The sequence below is a fragment of the Dipodomys spectabilis genome, unplaced genomic scaffold (genome assembly GCF_019054845.1).
Source record: "Dipodomys spectabilis isolate Male_0828 unplaced genomic scaffold, ASM1905484v1 ptg000089l, whole genome shotgun sequence".
NCBI lineage: Eukaryota > Metazoa > Chordata > Mammalia > Rodentia > Heteromyidae > Dipodomys > Dipodomys spectabilis.
The window spans coordinates 18675078-18699898 of record NW_024870766.1 but is presented as its reverse complement, the minus strand read 5'-3'; the positions used below and the strand labels follow the sequence as shown (position 1 = coordinate 18699898).

Genomic DNA, 24821 nt, shown 5'->3' with positions numbered 1-24821 from the left:
AACAGATTAGAAGACCCAGAAATAAAACCGTACACTTACAGTTATCTGACATTTGATAAGAGAGCCAAAGACATACAGTGGGAAAAAATAGCTCTTCAATAGTTGATGTTGGGAAAACTGGATATCCATATGCAGGAAACTAAATGTGGATCCCTGTGTGTCACCATGTACTAATATCAACTCAAAGTAGATCAAAGACCTCAATGTTGGACCCTAACTTTGAAATTACTGCGAGAGAATAGGAGAAACATTAGAACTTACAGGTATATGCAGAAACTTCTTGAAAAGAGTCCTAGGGGGTATAACAGGAGAGACTTGACAAGTAGGATTACATCAGATTAAAAAGTTTTTGCACAGTTAAGGAAAAGTTACTAAACAGAAAGACTGCCAACAGACTGAGAGAAAATCTTTACCAGCAATATGTCAGACAAAGGCCTAATATCTAATATACACAAGGAGATCAAGAAACTAACCCCACCAAACCTAATAAATCAATCACAAAAATGGGCAAGGAAGCAAAGGAGAGACTTCTCCAAAGAAGAGGAAAGAATGGCAAAGAAACACATGAAGAAATGCTTATCATTCCTGGCTACAAAGGGAATGGTAACCCTACTAAATTGTTAAGTGAGAATGTAAACTAGTACAACCACTCTGGATAGCAGTCTGGAGGTTCCTCAAAAAATAAAACACAGATCTTCCCTACAACCCAGTCATACCACTCCTGTGCATCTATTCTGAACATCATGAGCCAGGATATGATAAAGACACCTGTACATCCATCCATTTTCATTGCTGCACTATTCAAAATAGCCAAGATATGGAAAACCCAGATGTCCCACAATAGATGAATGATCCAAAAATTATAATACCTATACACAATGGAATTTTACATAGCTATGCAGGGAAGTGGATGGAACAACAAATGTTAAGTGAGGTAAGCCAATCTCAGAGATACGGAGTATGTTTTCTCTGATATGCCGATATTAAATCTAAAATACACTGTGATATGGTAAATTGTACAGGATTCTAGATACTCAGACACAGTGAGAGCAAAAGAGGATACTCTTAGGAGAGAAACACAAAGGCCATATTTCTTTAAAATAATGTATAATGAAATGAACTTCCTTTTGTTTTAATTTTCATTTTTTGATGATTCTGTTTTCTTTTCCTTATGTATGGTGTATTCAAGTGTACATCTTCAACGGAAAAAGAGTGAAAAAGTACAGCAGTGGAGCTCACTGGATTCTGATGAAAGTAAACTATATAGCTCGTGGGTGGAGACATGTGAGAGGGACTGGGTGAGAGTGAAGGAACAGAAGATACTGTACTCATTACCTGACTTGTGAAAGTGTAATTCCTTGGTAGATCACCTTTATAATAATAAATAAATAGAAAGTGAATGTTGAGATTAAAATTAAATTACTAAATTATTACTAAAATATTTTTAAAATTCTTTATGTACTCAGTGAAGTTCAATGGTCTTGGAATTTTGAGTTGGCATGAGAAGACTTGTTTTAGAAGGTGGCTGGGCACCAGTGGCTCTCTCCTGTAAATCCTAGCTACTCAGGAGGCTTAAGATCTAAGGATCCCTGTTGAAAGCTAGCCCAAGCAGGAAAGTCCATGAGATTCGTCTCCAATTAAGCACCAAAAAGCCAGAGGTAGAGGTAAGCCTCAAGTGGTGGTCATTGCTCAGGATCTGAGTTCAAGCCCTAGAACTGGTACATATGCACAAAACAGTTTTGGAAGGTGAAAACATGAGGATTTCTGAGCAAGTGTAATAGATTTTTAGGCAGTAATGTGGACCACTTGAATTTAATGACCATTTATTTAGAGCAACTGGTTTTGAGGAGAGAAGGAGCAAATTTAGAAACTATGATAAATCATTGGAATCTAAACTAGGTTATAAGGGGAGACAGAGGGAGGAAGAGGGAGGAAAGGAAGGACAGTGAGAAGTAGAGAGGGAGAAAGAAGAAGGTGGGAGGGAAGGGAGAAGGAAAGAGGGATGGAGAGAGAGGAGGGAGGGAAAGAGAGAATATTAAAAAGCAGCTAGGGGGAGATATTTGTATCTAATACCAGCCTGGAACAGTAGGTAAATGCTAGGGACATTTTGCACTATTTTAAAATTTTTTGCAGTATTATTAAACAATATTATTATACACAAATATGAAAAAGGTATGGAAACAAGACACTCAATTTTGATTAAAGGGGAGGGGCTTCAGGGAAGCTTTCTAGAAGTAGTGACTTTGGAGCTGGAAAGATGAATATAAGCTATCTATGGTTTTGCTTACAAGAAAGGAGGACTGGAAAACTTGGTAAGGCAGGTCTGAAATACTGGCCAAAAATAAAAAGCTATGAAATTCCACTGTTGTAACTACAAGCTATCATACTTAACATAGTAGGTATAGAATTTAAATTGGACAAGGCTGGAGATGGTACTGGGGGTCAAATCACAGAGGTCCACATCTGGTATCCTGAGGATCTATACAGGTAGCAGGAACCAATAAAGAGCTTTAAATGGTAAAGATGACTGGTTTGTAGGAAAAAAAACATAAAGTGCTCTAATGGCAATGAGAAGAGGCTGAACCAATAGTAGAGATTAAACTGGGTCATGCTTTAGTAGACAATGCTCAGAAAATTTTGGAATAGAAACAAAGCTAAACAAGCAATTAAACTACTGAGAAAATATTAATTCCTAAAATAAAATATAGTTATTTCATGTGAAGAACAAAGGAGATATATATATATATATATATTTTTTTTTTTAAATATGGATTGGGAGTTGGGAAAATGAATGAGGCCCACAGATAAATTGTTTTTGGGAGTTACAAACGATTTGAATACTGACACTTAAATTATGGGCATTTTGGGCCAGGGGAACTGATAAACAAGGCTTTCAAATTTAATAAATATAAGCACTACTTGGGAAAGAAACATCAACAAATACATGACTTTATCATTAAGCTTACATTGCTAAGCAATAAGAAAAAAAATTTGGTTCAGTTACTAAGCAAAGAATAACATCAACTCTATTATGTAGCTGCTTTTGAGCTTAAAAATCAGGACATAAGATTTAGGAAAAGCACTGTGTAAGTATAGGTTATATATGCTTGCTTTTTCTTTTCTTTTCTTTTTTTTTTTGGTCTGTTGTGGAGCTTAAACTCATAACCTCAGTACTGTCCCTAAGCTTTTCTTTTTGTTGGTCATGGGGGCTGAACTCTGGGATTGGGCGCTGTTCCTCAGCTCTTCAGCTTAAGGCTAGCACCCTACCACCTGAGCCACAGCACCACTTCCGGACCTTTTCTGCTTATGTAGTGCTGAGGAATCGAACCCAGAGCCTTATGTATGCAAGGCCAGCACTCTACCACTGAGCCAATTTCCCAGGCGCTCCCTTCCCCCCAAGCTTTTTTGCTCAAGGCTAGCATTCTACTACTTTGAGCTACTGCTCCACATCTGGATTTTAGGTGCTTAATTGGAGATAAGAGTCTCTCATCACAGCCTTTTTTGCCCAGGCTGTCTTTGAACCACAAGCCTCAGATCTCAGCCTCCTGAGTAGCTAGGATTATAGGCGTGAGCCACCAGAACCCAGTATATAGGCTACTTTGACAGGGACATTTTATAAAGAAAATTTCAAATATATATAGAATTGCAATTGTGAACCTAGAATGATCAACTCTTAGTATATGAGAATTAAAAGATTCAATTCTTTCGGTGCAATATTTAAGCCTTGAACTCAGAACTTGGGCACTGTCCCTGAGGAGTTTTTGCTCAAGGTTAGTGCTCTACCACTTGAACCACAGCTCCACTTCTGGCTTTTCTGGTGGTTAACTCGAGATAAGAGTCTCATGGATTTTCCTGCTCAGGCTAGCTTTGAACTGAAATAATCAGATCTCAATCTTCTGAGTAGCTAGGATTATAGATGTGAACTACCAGCACCTGGCCTCAATCTGTTTTGATTATAAACAATGAACTAGTTTTATTTATAAACATATATGATTTCTTGAACTGTCTGATCAGTATTTATTTAGCAAGCATTTTAAATGCACAGATTTATAGCATTAACAGCAGCAAGTCTTTGCAGAATAACCTCACTTAAACTGCAACAGTACTTTCCTTAATTTGAAGATACTAACCAGTCAGCAAACATTTTTACAAATGGTCTCCTAGTAAATATTTTTAGTCTTCCAGACAACATAGTCAGTGTGAGGCAACTATACTCTCCAGCAATGACAAGTATTCCAACCAAGCTTATGAGGCAGAGGTTGTATTTAGCCTAGGGTGTACAGTTGTAAATTATCTAACAGTATCTGAAAATTTGATCTTAGATTACAAACTTACTTAATCATATCCATTAGAACATACAGGATGTCCAAATTACACCAGAAAATATTTAGAAACTTTCTGAAACTTTTTATCAATTTTCCTCACAGAATAAAGTCTACATACATAGGTGGTAGGGGAATGAGATTTAGTTTTAGGAAGAGAAACTTTCCTTTAATTTCCAGCTCATCTTCCAAGCTGATTGCTTCCTAACAATTTCAAAACTGAGTCAGGAGCTAAAAGAAAGGACAATCGGAAGAAGATGAAAGTTTAATTTGAAACTTTTGTTGGGTTTTCACATGGAAATGCTCCCATCAGGCAACCTCTACACTAGAGGTGAAAAATCAAAAGTGGAACCAAATTAATTACAATGATGTTCACCATTTTTAAATGTTGGGAATTTAAAACATTGTGGGATTTAGTATCTATTTATGAGACCCTAATTAAACAGAACAGTGCTATTACTATACTTTGGTTTTATAACCTAACTGGGACTTAATAAGAAAACGAACAAGACAAACACCTAACATTGTCTGTTTTATTACTGATCAGGCTTTGAGAAGTCTATCTCTTTCAAGATTTTACCTCCCAGCTTACTACTTTCTCATTCTGCTACAGAATGAAATATTAAATATATTTGCAAGGTAAAATAGTATCACAGAATAATTAATCCTATACTTAAGAAAAATGTTTTAGTTATGAACAATTTTTTTTTTTTCTAGGTTGAAAGGTGTGTGTGTGTATAACTCAGGGCCTGGATGCTATTTCTGATCTTTTTTACTCAAGGACTGCACTCTACCATTTGAGTCACAGCTCTACTTCAGGTTGCTGGTGCCTAATTGGAGATAAGAGTCTCATGGACTTTCCTTCCCTGAGCTGGCTTTGAACCGCGATCCTCAGACTTCAGTCTCTTGATTAGAGATGTGAGCCACCAGTGTCCAGTTTAAATTTTGCTTTTTCTTTTAGTATTTAAATTTACTAAATTGGGAAGTTTTGCAATGAAGTAGCAATCATCATCATCATCATCATCATCAAAGTACTGAATCTTAATAGATCAAACACTAAACTATATGTTGTGTGGATAGCATACCCATGCATACTTATAAGTTCATGCAAAACTACAACTTGGAATAAAGTAACTTCCTCAAGGTCACAAAGAAGCTAATAAATGCAAGCCAATCTCATAAGGAAGTCTGAGTAACTTCAACTTTCACATTTACAAATACTAGTGAGAAAACTTAAGAATCTTGAAGTAATATACCAAGAAATAAAACTCAGAGATTTAAACATTTCAGAATTATTTTATTCTCTCTTATCTTAAAACTGCCCACAAATTATCTGGCAAAGTATGGTTTCTAGTTAGAGGTTTTCTTTTACTTTTTTTTTTTTTAGTTAGAGGTTTTCTTGATGATTATCTGCTTCATCCTCCGTACTTTAGAATACAAGAATACATTTTGAATTGCTAAGCATGATACTAATGGACTCCTGGATCTGTTTCAGGTCTCTTGCCAGGATCACCATTTATATTTTACTTACAGCATAAAATTAATTACAAAGGTCTTTCATTCTTGGTTCATGTAAATCCTTGTATATTCCTTTCTCTGCTTTGAAAACCTCTCTGTGTTAGTGAAAATCAAATGTGATCTTCTGTGCTACCATAGATTAAAAATAAAAATAAAAACTAAGAGGTTGTCCAAAAGGGTTTCAACTCAACATGTTATTGTACTTTCATCATTACATTGTGCCTTTTATCTCCCCTTGGCTTACATTTTTATTATTAGTTTGTCTACTTTTTTTAAAATAGATATCATTGAAGACTAGGATTATTGTATATTTATCTTGGTATCTGTACAATATCTTATATATGAACAGATACAAGTTCAAAAATGGAACCGGGTAAAGACTATAGACTGTATTCTGTAGTCCCGTGGTAGTCATCTATAGTATTCCAAATCCCAGGAACTGATCCTATAAGAACTGTAGAGAAGTACTTGGTTCAAGTGTGTTTTAGGGACATTGTATGGAGCAGAAGAATATGCTATTGATCCAGTACAGAGAGGCAAAGGGGTGATTTTTTTCCCTCTTAAGAATATCATTTTAAGCTGGTTACTGTTGGCTCATGCCTCACTCCTAGGTTGCTATTATGGTTCACAGCCAGCCGGGGCAAGAAAGTTTGGGCCTGGGCACTGTCCCTCAGCTTTTCAAGGCTAGTGCTCTACCACTTGAGCCACAGCGCTACTTCTGGTTTTCTGGTGGTTTATTGGAGCTAAGAGTCTCATGGACTTTCCTGCCTGGGCTGGCTTTGAACCGTGATCCTCAGCTCTCAGCCTCCTGAGTAGGTAGGATTACAAGTGATTACAAGTGTGAGCCACTGTTGCCTGGCTAGTCTGTAAGACTCTTAGCTCCAATTAACACCAGAAAACCAGAAATGGTGCTGTTGCTCAAAGTGGTAGAGCATTAGCCTTGATTTTTGCCTCTAATATCTCTTGAGATGAAATTTTGTATCCCTGGGGACATGGAAGATTCCTTAAGTTCATGAAGGCAAAAGAAAATAAAACAGGTCTTAGGGATGTAACTCAGTGGTAGACACCCTGGGTTTGATTCCCAGTATCACAAACAAAAACCAACCAACCAACCAACCAATCAACAACCAAATAATAAAAACAACAACAGCAACAACAAAAAACAGGCCACATTCAAAAGGTATAAGGAACTGGTCTTATTCAATAGCAATAGCAGATATTAGAGATAATACAGCATCATCTCTAAATTTCCAAGGTTTGACAGTTTTAACCAACAGTATTCTTGAAAATACTAAGACAGTATTTCAGGTATTAAAGTACCCTTCATCTCTTCTCCCCCTGCAGGGAGCTACTGAATAAAGTCTACCAAAAGGAGAGTAACTTAACAGTAGAAAATAAGAGGCAAGGGAACTCCCATACTAATGCTGAATAATATACTAGTTATGACAATCCAATAAAAATTACTTCACAGAAGAAAAGTTGGTTAAGAGTCAGGCAGATAAGAACTCAAGTCCTTGTCTTTGTAAAAGAAAAGATCCCACACATCAAAAGATCAAGAAATAACTACTCAAGCCAGAGGTGGATGGCTCATGCCTGTAATTCTAGTTACTAAGGAGGCCAGTTCTGAGGATCATGGTTCAAAGTCAGTCCAGGCAGGACAGTCCTTGAGACTGTTATCTCTAATAAACCACTCAGAAAAGTGGAAGTGGCACAGTGGCTCAAGTGGTAGAGTGCTAGCCTTGAGTTTAAGAGCTGAGGGACAGTGTTCAGGCCCAGAGTTCAAGCCCCATGACTGACAAAACAACAACAACAAAAACCAAAAAACAAACAGAAGAGATAACTAGTCAAATACTGAATTAAAAAATCTGGAGGCAAAAAGAAATGTACATTTTACCTGATTTATGTAACTGCAACCCTTATGTATATCACTTTTATAACAACAAAAAAAAATAAAATTTAAAAAGAGAAAAAAGATTTATAGATGCATGAAATATTTAAAAAGAGTAACAGTGAAAGATGTGGACATGGTACATGTTGCTAGCATTAATTATATATATGTATATATATGTGTGTGTGTGTGTGTGTATATACACATATAAAATCTGGAGGCCCCCTTAAAAAAAGGAGAGGAGAGGGCTGGAGGCATGGCTCAAGTGGAAAACACAAGTCAAGCAAGAGTGATGTTCTGAGTTCTACCATCAAAAATCAATCAGGGAGCTCAGGGAATTGTACGTAATGGCTTTTGGGGAGAGTAGCCTCACTAAAACCTTATACGTTATTTGGCTTTTAAATGTATGTATAGATAGAACACTTTCATAAAATAAAAAATTAAGATACTTTAGATGGATCTTTAAAATATAGCACCACAGTGACTTGTGTTAATACTTCCACTTCTTGGCATGGGGAACAGCTACAGAGATCTAGTCTCATCATTTGTTTTCCTAATAATACTAATAAGAGAATATGCTGATTTATTATTCTGACATAATTTCTCCTCTCCTGTGAAGTTTTATTATTCCAAATCAATGGCTCCAACAGATGTTCTAAACAAACAATCCCACTCTAATACTAATGAGAAGCAGTTGGGTTTACTGACCTGTTCTTCATCCTCCTAATGCCCCACCCATGAGAATTAAACATTAAAGATTCACACACAGGTGGATATAAAACATGCCAGGTCCTGTCCTAAGGACTACATGAAACATTTTTCTGAAGTGGAGAATATTATCTAATTAACTGAACTTGAGTTAACTGCTGAACTTGAGTTAGAAGCACAGGAAGGCACTATGAAAAGTTTTCTCTCATAAAACAATTCAATTTAAGAGTCAAAAGGTAAATAATAAAATAATTCTCCATGTTCATTTTTTATATAATTACAATTTTTAGAGCTACATAACAGATATTAAAAATAAATCAGAGTATGTCTAGCAAGCATGGGGTCCTGAGTTTAAGCTACAGTTCTGCAAAAAGAGAAAACAAAACAAAAACCAACCAACCAACCATCCAACCAAAAAAAAAAATCAAGGTACAAAAGCTAACTAATCTATTTTTTAATATTTTATTTAAGAGAACATTGTAGCCTAAAAAAAAGGTCAATAAAAGTTAATCAATATTACCTGCTGCCTTCCAAGGATATTTAGGGTCTACCCTCCAAGTTGGAAATAACATTAATTAGATAATGTGAGGTCCAAAAAACCCTGCTATTTCAGATCACTAGAATATTTACAGGGCAGAATTTTTTTTGTTCTGTAAATAAAATTTATTCTAGAAAATAAATTCCAAGCTGGGTGCTAGTGGCTCATGCCTGTAATCCTAGCTATGTGGGAGGAGGCTGAGATCAGGAGGATAATGGCCCTATCTCAATGGAAGAAGCTGGTATAGTGGCATGCATCTGTCATCCCAGCTATGATAGGAGGTGAAGAATGGAAGGATCATGGTCTAGGAATGTTCCTAGGCAGGAAAAAGAATAGCCAGTACAAATGAGGGCTGGAGATATGTGGCTCAGCAGTAGCAAATGTAAGGTCTTGAGTTCAAACTCTAGTACTGAAAAAAAATAAGAAAGAGTATTATTTAGGAGCCAGAAAATGTCATTCATTGTAATATATTGCACATGCTAAACGTAACCATTATGTATTAATAGTCCGTTGCAGTTTTTTCCTTATCTGCAGTTCCTAAAAACTATTCAGTTTAATTAATGTACTTAGCTTGGTAATAAAAAATAATCCTGTTGTAGTCTGACACATTATAAAAGTATTTACTATGAGGACTTCTAATGAACAGAGATATCTGGGTAGGAATAAAATAGTGGTATGGAATATCAAATTAAACTCAAATTAGTTATCCTCTGTGAATTTTTTAGGAGCTCAACTATTCATTGCTTCCTAGAGTAATGGATCAATTAACAGATCTGTCTTTTATAAACTTCACTTCGCTCATGCACAAGAGAAATATCATTCACTCATTTTTCTGCCAATCTAACTCCATTAATATATTTCAGAAATATACTGAGCTTGTTTATATCTTTATCCCTTGGAACAATGTTTTATTCAGTATGTAATTAACATTCTCTATGCTTTTTTCTTTTTTGGTCCTGGGGCTTGAAGTCAGCGCCTGGGGCTGCCCCTGAGGTTTTTTTTTTTTTCTGTTCAAGGCTAGTGCCCAACCACAGTGCCACTTCTTGTTTTCTTGTGGTTTAATAGAGTCTCACGGACTTCCTCACCAGGCTGGCTTTGAACCAGGACCTCAGCCTCCTGAGTAGTTAAGATTACTGGAGTATGCCGCCAGTGCCTGGCTTTTTCTTTTCTTTTCCTTCCTTCCTTCCTTCCTTTCTTTCTTTCGACTAACCCGTGTACCATACAGAGGAGGAAATGAATCCTAGATGTTTTCTTTTCTTTTCTTTTTTTGGTCGGTCATGGGGCTTGAACTCTGGGCCTGGGCGCTGTCCCTCAGCTTTTCAGCTCAAGGAGAGCGCTCTACCACTTGAGCTACAGCGCCACTTCCGATTTTCTGGTGGTTTATTGGAGATAGAAGTCTCACAGTCTTTTCTGCCCGGGCTGGCTTTGAACCGTGATCCTCAGATCTTAGCCTCCTGAGTAGCTAGGATTATAGGCATGAGCCACCAGCGCCTGGCTTCCTAGATGTTTTCTGAAGGTAGTGTATTTAATCTACTTGTTTGAACTACAAACTCTTCATAAGATAATCATTAAATATGCTTTCTTTTATTTTAGTGGCCCTTTGTCAAGATTATAAAAACTCTTCTTCAGGAAAGTCATTAGTTCTGCTTCTTGATTTTTATCAATTATACATAAGCTATCCTTGAATTTTTTTTTAAGTTATCATCTTTCTTGTAGCGATTCCTCTAGTCACTGAAAGACAGGCATTGGGAATAGACAAAAATCTTACAGGAAGAGAAAGTATCAGAGCTAAAAAGGAATGTAATAAAGAACAAAACAGATCAAATAACATTACATAGTCTTCACAGGAAAACAGATATATAGGAAACACGATTTTTTTCCCCCTGGTTTGACAATAACATCAGCCACATGTAGAGACAATATATCAATGAACTAACAAATAGTTTTCTATTTACCTATCTAAAGAGGTTGGCCACAGATTTTGCTTTAAAAACATACTATAAATTACATATTGCCTACTGTCATATCCAAAATAACCTATGCTCATTTTTCCTGTGGTACTGAAAATTGACAAGTGCTCTACCACTGAACTATGCTCCCAGCATTTATTGTTCTCCTTTTACTATGGGTTTTGTTGTTCAGTTTACAGAAGGATACGTGAAAAAACCCAGAAATCTCCAGGAATGTAATCAAGATAAGAAAAAAAACAACTGTTTTTTCTTCTTCAAATACCAAAGTTCATTAAAACTTATGACGTGTGTGTGCACGTGAGTGCATGTGTACTAGTACCGTAGCTTTGACTCAACCTTGTACTCTCACTTGGCTTTTTCCATTCAAGTCTTGTGTTCTGCCATTTGAGCCATATTTCTACTTCTGTTTCTTGGCTGGCTACTAAGGGATAAAGTTTTATAAACTTTTCTGCTTGGGGTAACTCCAGCCACTGGCACCTGGCACTTACGAACTGTTTTCAAGTATTAAGAATTTTAAAGTAAGCTAGTGACTTTGATGTAACTTCAGGAAAAGATAACTGAGTTCATGCTAACAAGAATTTACAACTATCCTTTCAGAAATATTTCAGAAATTATTTTTAGACAATGGAATGTAAGGAAATGGAAAAACTAGTTTTAGATTTGCATACAAAGTCTGTATCTTAGACTAGGACTCATAAAGTAGACATTTCTATGTAATTTTCATCTTGTTTTGATACTCAGTTTCTCTTGAAAAGTACCTTAGTTTTAATTTATTACTGGCAACCAAGGATGATCTTTTTTAAGCACTAACATCTTCAAGGATAGTTGAGGTGTTCTGTAAAAGGAAACTTTAGTTCAAGGTAAATAATGGTGATACAAAGCATTTATCCATGAAGATAGTTGGATTAATAGTATCTTAAATAGGGGAATATAATGGCTGGCTCAAATCTCTTTTATGTGCTACCAATAATTTAATACATGTAACAGATCTTTACAGTTTTTGTTTATGTTTTGATTAGAAAAATGTTAAGATTTGCTTTGTCCTTAATACAGATAAAATTTTAGGTAAAGTTAATCATGCTTCATATTAGATGATTTCTCAATGAATAAACTATTTGAAAACTTCTTTAAAAATTGCTGATAAAAGGAAGAAGAAAGGAAGGAGGGTGGGAAAAAAGGAGGTAGAGAAGAAGGAAGGGAGGGAGGATGGAAATGTTTAACACTTATAACAAACACATAACACTTATACAACTTTTATTTTAAGATTGGCATCCCTGCTGGGCTGCTGGCTCACGCCAGTAATCCTAGCTACTCAGGAGGCTGAGATCTGAGGATCACAGTTCAAAGCCAGCCGAGGCAGGAAAGTCTGTGAAACTCATCTCTAATAAACCACCAGAAAAACCGGAAGTGGCGCTGTGGTAGGGCGCTAGCATTGAGCTGAAGAGCTGAGGGGCAGCACCCAGGCCCAGAGTTCAAGCCCCATGACCATAAAAAAAAAAAAATGGCAGCACTAAAAATTCCTTTTTAAATATAGCAAGTTTCTGTTCCTATAGGAGTAAGGAGGAGACATTTCCTCACGCAGTTCAATCACTGTAAGTCTTACTTAGTTTTATCAGTGTCTATACGCATGAAATGCTTGAATGGTGTACATTTTCTCTAGTTATGAGAGTAAGTACTTAACTGCTTTTTACTCAATTTTCAAGTCTGGTAAAGTGTCTAGTTAGAAGAACAAGTACATGTGGTTATCCTGGAGGGGTCATTTGAAGTCAGTGTCCTTGGATAGAAGGTTTTCCACAACATAAAAGTATTCTTTCTTTTATAAAACCCAAGGAACTTTGTAAATTCCATTAAGCTCAGGAAGGTATTTTTCATGGTAGTGCCCTTTCCAATTACTGCACACAATGGGATATCAAATTTATTGTTAAATGAATTACTAAATGACAGATCAGGTCTTTCTACTTTGCCTAGTCCTGAGTATAAATTAGGAGCTCTGAGGTATAGCTGCACTCTTTTGGACCTCTAGGCGATATTACTATATATTAGCACAAAGGAGAGCTTACTAACTGGTCAAACCTGAACTGGTAGTTAAGAATGGATAAAGAATTTTTTTTTACTATTATAGTGTTTTTAAGAGTGGTTTTTTGTTTTTGTTTTTTGGTGTTGGACTTAGGGCTTGAACTCAGGACCTGGGTGCTGTACTTGAGCTTTTATGCTCAATGCTAGCACTCTACTACTTGTACCATAGCTCCACTTCCGGCTTGTTGTGAGAGGAGAGTCTCATTGAGTTTGCTGCCTGGGCTGGCTCTGAACTATGATCCTCAGATCTCAGCATCCTGAGTAGCTAGGGTTGATTACAAGTACGAGCCAATGCTGCCCTGCTAATAACTGCTTTCAGAACATCAATTTTCTAATTTGGGGCTAGTATCAACTTAAATAAACCTCTGTACTTACACTATTTCTATTAACATTGGGAGATATTATTCCACTTAGATCAAAGAAAAAAATCAAGGGTAAGAAAATTCATATGGAAAACATTCTCTTTGCACATATAAAATATGAATCATACTTAACTGCTTTTTACCCAAGTCTAAAAAGATCTTTCTGATTTTTTTTTTGCATTGCCACCTTAGGACATTCAACTTCTAGAAATCAGTGAATATATTTTTTTGAGTGGTACTTTGTACAAAGTATTGTATTGATAAATTTATACTATTAGTTGATCTATATTATTATTAGTTGATCTACACTATTACTTGATATAATTTGTTAGTTCTTGTCTTCATTAAATTCTATGGTTAAAGTGAAAAGAATATAGCCAAAGAGACTTTTTTTTTAAAGAACACAGAACCTATGAGCTCCTCAAGGTCATTAAAATTTATCTAAAAAACAACTTTGGTTAAATAAAATGTGCTCATAAATTATTTCACATCTTGCAGAAACCAAACAAAACATAGTTAAAACAGGTAGTTTGCTTTTACCTCAACACTGATTCCCTCTCAAAGTAGTTGCACAGTCTGTATTTCAAACACTGTACTGGTATCTCTTGTTATCAGATTATAAACATATGTCTATAACATCAAAGGATCTATTTTCTCCAAACATTCAATTTGTCCTTCAAAGAAATACTAATGTAATATTGGGGATTATTTGTATTTCAGACTTAGGAAGCTGAAGCTCAAAATATCCCAGAATTGAAAATTTTTAGAGCAAAGGAAGAAACTAAATTGACTTTGTTAAGACAATAATAGCATGGCATAAAGCCTTATTTTTGTACCAATTGTTTAAAATCTGAAAAAAAGATCCTTGATAATAATAAAAAAACATTTGAGACTATTTTTATTGTTAATTAAAAGCTTTTTGAAATAGTTCCTTGTATTCTCTAAAAGTAACAATGTTTTCTGTAGGGTTAAAAAAACAAAACAAAATCATGCTTTCCCTTCAGCATGTAGAAGGAAGTAGTGGATGGGGACTACTAAATTCATCTGCATATAAATGTTAAAATTTCTTAATTATGTCTAAATGTTTTAAATTACAGAACAACCAAAAGTAGTAACTACAACAAATTCTTGAATTTGGGAATATACTCTGACAATCATACAATGTACTATTTTTTCTTGAAGAGTAATTTACTTTAGTGCCTCTAAATTAGCATCTTTTCTTTTAGCTGCAAGTGAAAAAATAAGAAAGTGGCTAAAGAATTTCCTATCACAAGAAATATCTTCATATAAATTTTTGCTTTGGAGTTAGCTTATGGAATTAGTGTCAGTTTCAGATTCAAATATATTCTGATGAAGTAAATTCTTTCCAAACAATATAAATAAGTACTCAATAATTACAAATTTTATTATAAGGTACTTCTATTATACTGAGAGCTACCTAGACTTGCATATGTAACATGGTATGATTGATTCAGAAAATGAATATTTTCTTTTTTTTTTTTTTAGGTCCAGTTGTGGGGCCTGAACTCTGGGCCTGGGCGCTGTCCCTCAGCTCTTCAGCTCAAGGCTAGCGCTCTACCACTTGAGTCACAGCGCCACTTCCTGCTTTTTTTTTTCTTTTTGCTTATGTGGTGCTGAGGAATCGAACCCAGGGCCTCAGGCATGCAAGGCAAGCGCTCTACCACTAAGCTACCTTCCCAGTCCCAGAAAATGAATATTTTCTTATTTACTTTCAAATTAATTTTGGACTAATCAGCTCACAAAACTTTGTACTTACATTTTTATTTTACTAATACTTTAAGAGAAAATATTTCACTTATTAGATTGAAAAAATCAAGGGTAAAAAAGTTTACATGGAAAATATCATTTTTGTGTGAATAAGCTATAGATCATATGTTTCTGAAAATTTAGGTACTGGTTAGATTTGAAACTGGAGAAAGTCTAACAAAGATCATTACTTTAACTCTGACCACTGAATCCTGAGTGGCTGACAGATACCCTAGTATATGGCTAACAAGAAGTCATTTTTGTCTGTATAAACAAAAATGTTGCTGGACCCAGCAATGTTCTCAAATGACTTTGGATTTAGGTTATCTACTATGTTATGTAACTGCAAATAATACTTTCTTAACTATGAAGGTAACAGTACTAGATTTTTAAAAATGTTATTTATGGCTACATTAAAAATATATCCATGTGTGGATATCCCATTTTGAACCCACAGGAAATAAGGCTTGAAATTCCTGGCTGATATTCCAGATTGCTGTTCCTTCTGAAGGAAAACTGTCTTTTTTATCTAGTGGGTATGAAATACCAAGATTTGAGATAAGCAATATTCTTTCTTACAACCTTGTGATGTTTCTACAAAAGAAGTTAATATAGGATGGAAATGTGACTCATTTTACAAAAATATGTTTATAAGCCACTTTTCAGGAACATAGCTCTTTTGCTAAGGCAAGAACATTTGTGTTTACAACACAGATCTGAAACACCTACATGTTTTTCTGAATAACAGAACATGTTTCTTCTGGCTGCAACAATGTTTTATCTTCACATTTGAGCAGGTACTTATAAATAGGTCATTCTGAGTACAAAGGACATTCAGGCATTAGTTTTGTTTAAGGTAAAACAGTGAAGTGCAACAGCTGAAAAAAAATGTATTTCCTCTCTTTCTCAAGCACACAAAGTTACCATCTGAGGTCTTCTTTAATTCACTTTTCAGTTTCTCTTGGTCTTCTACTAGTTTCTTATTTTCAGCTTCCAAAATGTGTCCTCCATCCTTGTCCTGGCTTTTCAGAATCTATTACAAGAGTTATAGGAAGAAGTAAGCTTAATTTACAGTACCTAAATAATCTTACATGAAGTAGTCTGGCTAATTATTCAACAATATTGATCTTCATTGCTTTGTTCAATATTTTAAAATTTTCTACAAGGTACTTTTGCTAACAGAAATTTGGTATTTGGCAAACAATCTGAAAAGATCTATTATGAATGGTATTTGTACAATAAAAAGGAATTTCTGACTAGGTTACAATAAAAATTATGTTTTCAAAATTATTTGAATATTTTTCTCAATTAACTATGTAATATAAATTTAAAGAAAGTAAAATAGTTCTGAGGTTCATATTAATTGCAAACCATTGTTGACAACAGAGTAGTCTACTCAGACTGTGTTTTTCTTTTGTCACTGAGGTTTGGAGTCAGTCTGGTTGCTTAGCTGGTATTATGCCAGTTTAACTCAGTCTTTGTTTTTTTTTTTTGGGTCTGGTCGTGGAGCCTGAACTCTGGGCCTGGGCCCTGTCCCTCAGCTCTTCAGCTCAAGGCTAGCGCTCTTGTTTATGTGGTGCTGAGGAATCGAACCCAGGGCGTCATGCATGCAAGGCAAGCGCTCTACCACTGAGCCACCTTCCCAGCCCCTCAGTCTGACTTTTTGCTGGTTATTTTAAAGATAGGAGTTTTGTGGACTTTTCTGTCCGAGCTGGTTTGGGATACTCTGGGTCTCAGCCTTTTTAGTAGCTAGAATTACAGAGATGAGCCACCAGCACCTGGCATCAGACTGCTTTTATACAAATTTGGAACAATATCACGATCAATATGGGTAAGTGGAAAATGACAGGGCCACTTAAGTGGTTGGAAAATTTTATTTAATTTTTATTGAACAGCTTCCAAATTAATTTTAATACAAATCATCTTTTACAATGCTTTCTTTAAAAAATCTATTCTAGTTCTAAAAAGGTTTGTAGTTTCTTTTCTAAGCACTACTTAAAAGCTGAATAGTAAAACCAAGACAAAAATATGTGCCCACTGACTTGAGTCAGTAAACTAAATAAAGTGGCAGCAATTTGATAGTGATAGCTTGTATGTCAGGAAAAAGAGCAACTGGGGAGAATTTAAAACAGACTGACATCAGAGAAGAATTTTATTGTAGGGTGGTTCATTTTCAAATGTAAATTGATGTGTTTAATAGACAAAACTCACAAAAGTTCTAGTAAAAAATATTTGTAAATATTTTATAGTGCAAGGAACTATTAAGGGATAAAAATGTAATAGAAACACTTTTTTTTCTGCTCTTAAGTTACCAGTCTTGTTCTAGTAGAAAGGATAAGGACAAGAGCATAAGATCTGATGCATAAGGCTATTGTGCTTTAACAGAAAAGTAGACGCACGCATACACACACACACACACACACACACACACACACACACACACACACACACACACACACACACACACACACACACACACACACACACACACACACACACACACACACACAGAGGAATTCTTTAGAAAATGGAAGACTGAAGTTGGTTCTAAAGTAGAAATAGCCTCAGGCCTTTTGAAATTAAGTATTTTTATTATAAAGACCAGACAAAATTTTTTTCCAAGCCATTTTTAATTTGTTGTTTACTTCAAGTACAAAACAACTCTAGCTGTTGCTGCTGCAGTGAATTCAGTTCATTCAGTCTCTAGTGATTACCCAAATTGGACAACCACTGAGATGCCAGAATATTTACAGTGACTGCTTGAATGATTATGCCACTGACGTGGAAAAGTTGGATTTGTGTCAGTATTGTGAATAAGCTTTCATTACTGCACCTGTAAATTTGTCCAAATTTATTATGTGTAACTTTATGCTGGAGAAAGATTAAATGCCCTGGAATCTAAAACTTACTCAGTACCACAAGTGTTTACTGTCTCACCCATCCTATCTCATCTTGGTGTGATGAGAAAGTCAGAAGTAAAGTTCCACATACTCATTTTAAGGCTAAATTATAATTAGATAGTCCTGGTAGCACACAACTGTAATTCCACATAAGGGAAGCTAGGCAGGAGGATTTTGAGTTCAAGATCAACCTGGGCTACATATTGAGAATTTGTCTTAAAAATTCTTTTATAATTATTTCTCTAAGTTAAGTCTAAGAACAGAAAGGAGTCATTTTATCAGACAACATAACAAAACAATGTGGCTATGAGTTTAGATTCTAGAGTCAGGCTACCTAGATTTGAATTTTCTGTCACTAAGTTTGTGAATGTCATTGACTTTTATGTGCCTATGTTTCCTCATCTACAAAATGCAGATAAATACAAACCACATGGGATTCTTGTGAGAATTAAGAGTTTATCCTTTCCTTAATATATAGCACTTGAAGTAATATTTGGCATAATATTAACTATTGTTTATAACCAAGGAACCTTAAAGCTCTAGGTCACTTTGCTACTTACTGGTACTTTTGGAACTGGCATCCAAGTCTCCTGGACTGCAGAACAATGAACATACTTTCCACCATATTATATGCTTCTGCGATATTTTGGCAATTTTATTATTCTTTATTCTTCTTCAAAGCCCACACACAAATCAGCTTGAAATGGCAACACACACACACTCACACACACTCACACACACAACACACACACACACACACACACACATTTTTCTTTTTCTTTTTTTTCTTGTTTAGAGACAGGGTCCCACCAGCCTAGACTGACCTCAAACTAATGATCCTCTTGTCCCTGCCTCTCAAGTGCCAGAGATTATGAGAGCATTCACTATGCTTGACTGGAAGTCATTCTTGACATTCTCATTTGGGGTTTTATTGACCAGTTTACTGGTCAATTAGATATACTCTGAACACCGACAGTATTTATGTTCAGTTTACAAACTTCAATGCATAATGGCTTTAGCATATCTACCTAATCTGATGGTTTTAAGACCAATGACTTAGTCATATATTCAAAAGGCAAGGAACTAGGACAGTATTAAATCAAAGCAAACAAAACACGCCCTCCTCTACAAAATAATTGGGAGGTCAAGGAAATCTGAATATAAAAATAAATCCTAGCAAGGGTAACTATGTTTGCAAATAATTCCAAAAGAAAAGTCTCAAAATTGCTTTAAAGATGGTAATTTTTTTCTTTTGAAGGACACAACTAGTTTAAGTACATTAATAATAGAGTATATGAAAAAGATGCTAGTATCAAAAATTGAAAATCTTGATTTCTTATAGCTCAATAAGAGAAAAAAACAACTGAAGAGAAAAGAAGCAGTATCCTAAGAGTAGTTACAATTCATTACTATAAGGTGATGTGTCTAATTTTAAAGCAATTTGGATACATAAATATTTTCATAAATCCAAAGTTGTTTACTTTTGATTTAATCATCATGCAGTAGTCAAAGCTTTGAGGATTACAGTTTTGTTTTTACCTTTGTGGACTGAGACCAAAGAATGGAAACTGAAGCAAATAGCATTAAGGTATAAATGAAGTTGACTGTTGATGAAGCATTCCTCAAAAAACAAAAGTGACTTATCAGAACATATCATCATCTTGTTGTCTAAAAACTATATTTACCATAAAAGGATACTTAGAAGACATCAATGGATTAATATCTTTTCAAAATTGAATAAGGAAATGCAAAATACACTGGTTTTTATATTCTGTAAGTGTCCATAAGAGATGCTGGTAACAATGTACTCAAAGAAACAGTGGAATTCTGTGTTTTATGAAAAGAGTATTCTTCATGTTTTTTGTTATAGTATAAATGAGTTAAATATCATGAAAAGTAAAATATAGGCTTAGACTTTCTAGATAATGATAGTACAGCATAATTCATATTTTGCAATCAGTTTTGCTTTATTTAAAAGGTTTGAGCTGGGTGCTGGTGGCTCACACCTATAATCCTAGCTACATAGGAGGCTGAGATTTGAGGATCATGGTTCAAAGCCAGCCTGGGCAGATAAGTCCGTGAGACTCTGATCTCAAATTAACCACCAGAAAACTGGAAGTGGTACTGTGGCTCAAGTAGTAGAATGCTCACTTTGAGCTGAAGAGCTCAGGGACAATGCCTAGGATTAGAGTTTTCAAAGCCTCACACACTGGGGGGAAAAAGGTTTGAAAAGCCTTCTATTGTAACCACTTACTAGCCATTTCATTTGTAATTGGTGAAAGGTGGCTCAGAGTGTGGTTCAGTGGTAGAGTGTTTGCCTAGCACACTTAGGTTATGGGTTCCAAAGCCAGCACTGTTGTTAAAGACAAACCAACCATACACACACAACAACAACAGAAAAACCAGCCAAGCACAATGGCTCATACTTGTAATCCTGGCTACTTGGGAGGCCTAGAACATTTTAAGGCTAGCTTTAGGCAGAAAGTTCATGAGAACCCACCCCTCCAGCCCTGAATGCAACCAATAAAAGCTGGTCATGGTGGCATGTGGCTAGCATTCCAGCTACAAGTGAAGCAGAGACAGGGAAGATCATGGATCCAGGCCAATTTGGAAGGGTGGGTATTTGCGAGATCCTCAACTCAACAGAAAACCTGGGTATTACATATCCCAGCCATGGTGGGATGTGTAAATAGGACTGTAGTCCAGGTAGCTGGATGAAAAGAGATTAAAAAATCAGCAATATAAAAAGGAGGGGGGAAGCATCACTCAAGTAGAATTGCACTTGCCTAGCAAATATAAAGCTCTGAGCTTAAACCAGAGTACTACAAGAACAAATAAATAAATGAAAATCCCAAATTAATGAAAAGTGGTACTTCAAGTTTTTTGTATGAGAGTCTGGGTTTTAGGACTTAAATAATTTTATACATTTGCTGGGCTCAAAATGGGTTTTCTCTTATTCCAGTGCTAACTGCTAACATTTAATTTGTAACAATTTTACTGCATTATTTTAGGACATTTTCTTCAAGAAATTTTACTTCTTGAAGGAGATTAGTGAAACTTACAGGGTTTAAAATAAATGGAAAACACTGAAACTACTGAGAGCTGAGTCCTAAATTTTAAATAATAAAAAAAATACTAAGGTATTTTTTTGTCTTTAATATTTCCATCTTTTGAGTTAATAGGGAAAATGCCAGTACCCGATACACAGTCTCCCTGAATAGCAAGGGAAGTATAGGATTCTCAAAGAAAGAAGATCTTCAGCATCATCAAATTAAAGATTTTAAATATGTTTAACTGTCAATATAGCATTAAAGACTTCTCTCTATTTTCTACATAAACCAATCATACATTATGTGAAAAGAAATAAAAAGATTTACTCTTGGTTATGAGATAAAAATTAATGGTAATGAGGGAATTGAACTTCATATTTCTTTTTTTATTTGGGGGGGGGGCCAGTAGTGGGGTCTGAACTCCGGGCTTGGGCGCTGTTCCTCAGCTCTTCAGCTCAAGGCTAGAGCTCTACCACTTGAGCCACAGAACCACTTCCGGCTTTTTTTTCCTTTTGCTTATGTGGTGCTGAGGAATCGAACCCAGGGTCTCAGGCATGCAAGGCAAGTGCTCTACCACTGAGCCACCTTCCCAGCCCCTGAACTTCTATTTCTACAACACTTTTATCCTTCAGTCATAGGGAATAGGTCCAATAGCATTAAATTACTTTGGATGCAAAGTATGGGAAGAATAGAAAAATACTCCTGTAAGAGTCATTCCATAGACAATATTGTTATGGACAGCCACTTTCTGCTAATAAATTATGCAAATGCAGGTATTTATTTATTGAGATAAGGTCTCTGTTTGAAACTTACTATGTAGTTTAAGCTAGAACTTGTGGATCTGACTGCCTAGGTCTCCCTAATGGTAGGATTACAGGTGAAACATGTTTTGATGCTGAAAAGCACTATGCAACTCTGTTGGGATACCAGTAACATTTACACAGTTATAAAAAAAAAAACAAGTCGTTTAAGGATACAGGTGGACCTGTTGCAACAATGAGAAGTACAAGTTGTCATGTGGAAAACGAGCTTTACAACATCGGTGCGGAGGGGGGGGGGGAGAATTGGGGGGGAGGGGGGAGGCTGGGAAGGGATGTGAAGGGTAAACAAAGGAGGAGGCTGCAATGCTTGGTAAGAAATGTATGCATTATCTTGCCCATGTAATTGCAACCCCTCTGTACAATATGTTCACAAATAAAATAAAATAATAAAAAAAATACATACCCATTTTAGTTTTTCATTCTCTTCCATGAATTTTTTGGCAGCCTTATTAGTATTATCTGCTTGAATTTTAAGCACACTTTTGTTCGATAGTTCTTTTGCCAGCTGAGTAATAAGTGTAACCAGACGTCTCAACACTCTAAAAAAAAAGGTATATTAAGAATTCATAACTAGAGTAATTTGAAGAACTGTAACTTTATGGAGATTTTTATTGATGTAACATGGTTGATTCTCAACAATTAGTCAGTGTGGGTGGTCTCTTAGACAAGTAAATATTGTTTCTGATGCTCTAAAGAAAAACCATCCCCAATGAGAGTGATCTTATCCTAACCTACCAAAATGTAAGTTAATAAATTTGTGTGTTTTAGCCAGTCATTTGTGGTCATTTTTAGTTGCAGCAATAGAACAGTTACATCTGTTAATAAAAAATTTCCAATAGTGTGTGTGTGTGTGTGTGTATATATATATATATATATATATATATACCCACATATCAATACACACATACCTTTATATATACATGTACATGTAAATCTATTTAAGACCCAAAGTGAGGAGCAAAGTATAGCATAAAAGTCTATAAATATAAGAATGAAGAAATGAATAGCCATACTGAGTCGGGGTAGAATATACTATACACACAGGAGCATTCAAGGCTCTGGCCTAGCAGACCTACAAACTAAGTATTTATCATTTGAGGCCATCTGAGTAACGAAGATGTTAATAAGATGAAGAAAACCTAATCCTTAACAGTATCTTAAATTTTTGATCTACTTTTTTTCTTTTACTTACAGCCAAAAAAATAATGAAAATCCAGAGATATAAAGATTTCTTTGGGACCTAAAAAGTTTCATCTGTGAATGTTCATAGGCACCAGGTCTGTTGGTTGTGCTCTTCTCCAAGGCAGGAGTAGTGGAATATTTCCTTACTTCTCTCACAGCATCTATTACAGAAACATATAAAACATTACATTTTTTGTTTGTGTGGGTTCTGTAGTGTGAACTCAAGGCCTGGGTACCACTGCTGAACGTTTTGCTCAAGACTAGCACTCTACCACTTGAGCCACAGCTCTACTTGGTTAACTGTAGATAGAATAGTCTCACAGACTTTTCTGCCTGGGCTGGCTTTGAACTATTATCCTTAGATCTCAGCTTCCTATGCTGCTAGGATTATATGCATGAGCCACCAGCAAACAGCCACAGCTTACTTTTAGTTTTTGTTTTTTGTTGGTTGTGGGGCTTGAACTCTGGGCTTGGGCACTAACCCTGTGCTCTTCAGCTCAAGGTGAGTGCTCTACTGCTTGAGCCACAGCACCACTTCCGGTTTTCTAGTGGTTTATTGGAGATAAGAGTCTCACAGACTTTTCTGCCTGGGCTGGCTTTGAACCATGATTCTCAGATCTCAGCCTCCTCAGTAGCTAGGATTACAGGTGTGAGCCACCAGTGCCCGGCTTACTTTTAGTTTTTAAGAATATAAAAGTATTAAAAATGAGCAGATTTAAGAAGTATTTACTAAATTTTTAAATAATGGAATTTAGGCAGGGGCTTTCTTTTGTCTTTCATTTTTTAGAACCTGGGAGGTAATCATGTTCAAAGCAGGTACATTATGAATTACTGTAACATGTTTTTTATTTTTTGATCATACATCTAGGATTCACCATCATGGTACTGTCACCTCTTGCTATTCTGCAAACTAGTATCTTTTAATCTTTCTATTGCTAAAAGTGACTAATATTCAATTTATTGACAGTAACAATCTCATTACAATTAATTCCAAGAGACTTCCATTGCTCTTATGGTATTTACATTTTTTATAACATCTACTATTACTTTAAATAACAGATTTTAAAAACACTTCATAATACTGAATCTCTACCACTGGTAGAGATTTGTTAAAATGAGATTTGATGTATGGTAACATATACTTCCCAGACTGGCAAATGGATATCACCTGCTATTGGAAATGTTCAGATAGCTGTTCATCATTTTAGTTCTGATAAGTTTCAGATCCACAGAGACTATTTCTTTGCAGTGGAAAATAGAACTCATATACCGTGCATTCTTAGTCATTGAGTTCTTGTATGTTATAGAAAAGGACATGTTTTAAAAGCCACTGGAGAGAGAAGTGGTTATTATTTTCCTGTGGCAACTGACATTCTTGAGGGTTCTTTTTGATGCAAAAGGAAGAGATTTTATTCTAGTTAAAAAATTAAGCCACTAACTTTATTCCTTATAATAGCTTTATTGAGATATAAATCAGTGTATAACTGATACAACATGCCCAAAACATATACATATCCCCACACTTTCCCCTAAATGTATATCTGTTCCTTTTCCCCCAGCTGTTGGGAACCACCAGTCTACTTTACCTATTCTGGATATTTCATATGAACAGATGATATACTATGGGTCTTTTGTGTCTGTTTCCTTTAATGTACATTTGCTTACATGATTCAAGATTCATCTCTGTTATACTATGTTATCAGTACCTCAATAATTTTA

The 24821-nt window shown here is 35.5% G+C and overlaps 1 protein-coding gene across 1 annotated transcript in view; it reads right to left on the bottom strand.

Moving 5' to 3' along the window:
* The window catches only part of Bcap29 (B cell receptor associated protein 29), a 38203-nt gene that overhangs the window by 7541 nt on the left and 5841 nt on the right, over nt 1-24821 (bottom strand). The window contains exons 4-6 of the mRNA XM_042684602.1: nt 23113-23263; nt 22324-22459; nt 16074-16182 (exon numbers count right to left, since the gene is read on the bottom strand). Coding sequence (XP_042540536.1) covers nt 16074-16182; nt 22324-22459; nt 23113-23263 — 396 coding nt within the window. The remainder of the gene's footprint in view (nt 1-16073; nt 16183-22323; nt 22460-23112; nt 23264-24821) is intronic.